This window comes from Poecilia latipinna, unplaced genomic scaffold (genome assembly GCF_001443285.1).
Source record: "Poecilia latipinna isolate Pla-1442-1.1 unplaced genomic scaffold, P_latipinna-1.0 Scaffold1318, whole genome shotgun sequence".
In the NCBI taxonomy this organism is placed as follows: domain Eukaryota; kingdom Metazoa; phylum Chordata; class Actinopteri; order Cyprinodontiformes; family Poeciliidae; genus Poecilia; species Poecilia latipinna.
Window position 1 is genome coordinate 281,529 of NW_015113934.1, and position 2,727 is coordinate 284,255.

The 2,727-nt window shown below is 40.3% G+C and overlaps 1 protein-coding gene across 2 annotated transcripts in view; it reads right to left on the bottom strand.

Annotated features, from left to right (window-relative positions):
* The window catches only part of lhx3 (LIM homeobox 3), a 14,256-nt gene extending 12,390 nt beyond the window's left edge, over nt 1-1,866 (bottom strand). For both annotated transcript variants that reach the window (XM_015055526.1, XM_015055523.1), the window contains exon 1: nt 1,274-1,866. In XM_015055526.1, coding sequence (XP_014911012.1) covers nt 1,274-1,343 — 70 coding nt within the window. In that variant the 5' untranslated portion in view covers nt 1,344-1,866. The remainder of the gene's footprint in view (nt 1-1,273) is intronic.
* Between the last annotated feature and the right edge of the window lie 861 nt (nt 1,867-2,727).

Consider the following 2,727-nt stretch of genomic DNA (forward strand, 5'->3'; position numbering starts at 1 on the left):
ATTTATTTATTTATTTATTTATTTTTTAAATCCAACTAACACTCATGATGCTACTTCTTCACGCAGGTGAGCCGAGCATTCAGAGACAAGTGTTTGTTTAGGGGAGAGATTGGCTGTTCAATAACATGTTGATCGGGCCAGCACCCCAATGAATTTTATTGACACTGATCTTTGGCACAAAAGAGAGCCTTGGGAAATCACGGGTAGAGCCACAAACCGGCCGGGCCCGCTGATGAATCTAAAATCAATGCCCCATTTGCCTGCATTTCCGAAGTATATGAAAGGCGTTTTGGAGAAAGGTGTGGGGTTCATAGGTCCCACAGTTACTTTTCAGCTTTGTGATAAGATATTTCTTATGTCATATTGATCGGACGCTGTTGAAGGAGGAGGGGGTGAGTCAACAGTAATGTGACAACAAAGCCATAAAATGGCCATCAGAGTAATGGACAGTCAGTTGGGGAAAGTTGCAAAGACGATCAAATACATCCGGCTGTTTTTATATGTTTTTTGTTTTAATTTAAATCGACTAAAAAGTGATATCGTTCAAATCGTTTCAAAAGTCGGTATCAGAGTGTATTTCCCATTCCTTTCGTATTGTAATTTACTTTGACAAACAAATATATATATATAAATTTAGCACGCGAGGGGATAACACAAGTGTCGAACACACAACTTTGATGGGAAGATCATACGTCTGCAACAACAAATAATTTATCTCTTTCCTTATTCGTCCCAGTAGACCTCAGGTGTTCCACCTGTCACACCAGAAATGGGACACCTGTTGAACATGCGGCCTGGCTGCTGTGCTGATGGGAGCGGCTTTCTGCGTCTGCTCGCTGTCTGTCGCTTATGCTGTCCGGCTCAGAGCCTGCTGCCTTTAACCGCCGTGGGTCTCACTGCGCTCCCGTGGCGACTACAGGTGGTGGTGTGAAATGACAGCCGCGGCGCATGGCATCTGGTCGTGCGATTCTCCAACAATGATTGCTCATTATGGATTCATAACGTCTATTTTTTTTAAATTTCTATAAAGAAGTAACTCTCAGCATTTTTATTAATTTCTCTATTTGTGCAAGTTTGGTTTCTTTGGATATAATGAAGTGAGACGCTTGTTAAGAGTTTGTGGCCCATGTGTGATTTGCTGCATTATTCACCATTTCATATTCACTTAAAGACTTCAGTAGGCCCCAAAATGAACACGTGAGCTTCAAGAATATAAACCTTGTTTCTAATTAAATCTAATCCTTATCAAGTGTATAAAGGAGATGTGACTTACCTTGACCCGAACTGTACCGGGAAAAATTTCCAGAATTTTGACAGCTTGACCCTGGGTGTTCAAGCAGCATCTTTGAAGAAGTGTTAAAAAAATGTCTCAGAAACGACGCGCCCTGTGATTAAAATAATAATAATAATAATAATAATAAAATAATAATAATAATTTAAAAAAAATCAAAAAATCTGCGAAAGGGATCTAAAAATCACACTTTCTTTGCGGCGTATCCTCTTTAGACTCGGTTAAAGTTTCTTCTCTTGTGGGTAGAAGAAAAAAAAAAGTTTAAAAAGAAAAGGAAAGAGAAACAATAAGAAAAAGATGGCCTTTTTTTCCTTTTCGTCACCCACCCAGAGCAAGATTTCTTCAATATTCATGAAGTAACTCGTTGGCGCTAAACCCTGGATGATGGCTGGGCTGGCAGCAAGAAGTGTCTGACCACGAGCGGCGTCAGCTGACACGACTGCGAGCCTGCGCTTTCCCACTTCCAGTAAAAATCTCCGGCGGGCAGCGCTGCCTCTGTCCAAGGTGCTGAAGGAGGAGATCCTCCAACCTGGCTGCGGGGGCGTGTGTGCTGCTCCATCACCCCCCGTGGCAATCTTTAAAGCTCGCTCACACAGAGAGCGGTCTGCTCTTGCCCTCCCTCTCTCTTTCTCCCTATCCTTCTCTCTCACGCTCTCTCTCTCTCTCTTTCTCTCTCTCTCTCTGTCTTCTTGTCTTTGTTTTGTTTCATGTGTCAGTCTTTCGAGACGCACGACGTGAAGGCTGGACGTTGTCGTTATGCGTTCCCATCTTCCCGTTTTGTTTGTTTGTTTGTTTGTTTTTAATACTACATGGCTTATTAATAATAGGAGTGTGTTGTGTGAGTATGCTGTCATCTTGGCCAAAATTACCAAACCGGTGAGCTATAATGACAATAAGCTTTGTCGCATGTCTTTTTTTTTTTAGATATTGTCAGAGCTCGTGTAAGTGAAATCAGCCCATGCTTGAAAGCTCTGGGCTTACATAGGGCCCCCAAGAAACCATCCAATTCTAATTACTCCTACGGAAATCCATAATAGCATATTGCCTTTTCATCTCTCCTATTTCTATTTTCTAACAAACTATTTTTACGCATACATTTACCTCTATTATTCATTTATTTTATTTTATTTTATTTATTTATTTTTTTGAAAATTGTACAGGGATAAAATGAAAATAAATCAATTTGGCCAATTTGAAGTTGAGTGTTTTTGATTTAATGACTATTGAAATACGAAACATTCAGACTTTTGACTGAGCCAAAACAACTATGAGCAACACATAGCCACATTTTGGTACAGTAGCTTATGATTGGCATGTTGATGGCAAAGCAGCAAACTGTTGATTTACTAATTAACTCTGAGACGTGCTATTTGCAATGCAAGCAATATTTAGGTCTGCATTCTTTAAGTCGTGTCTATAAATATGCGCCAAAATCA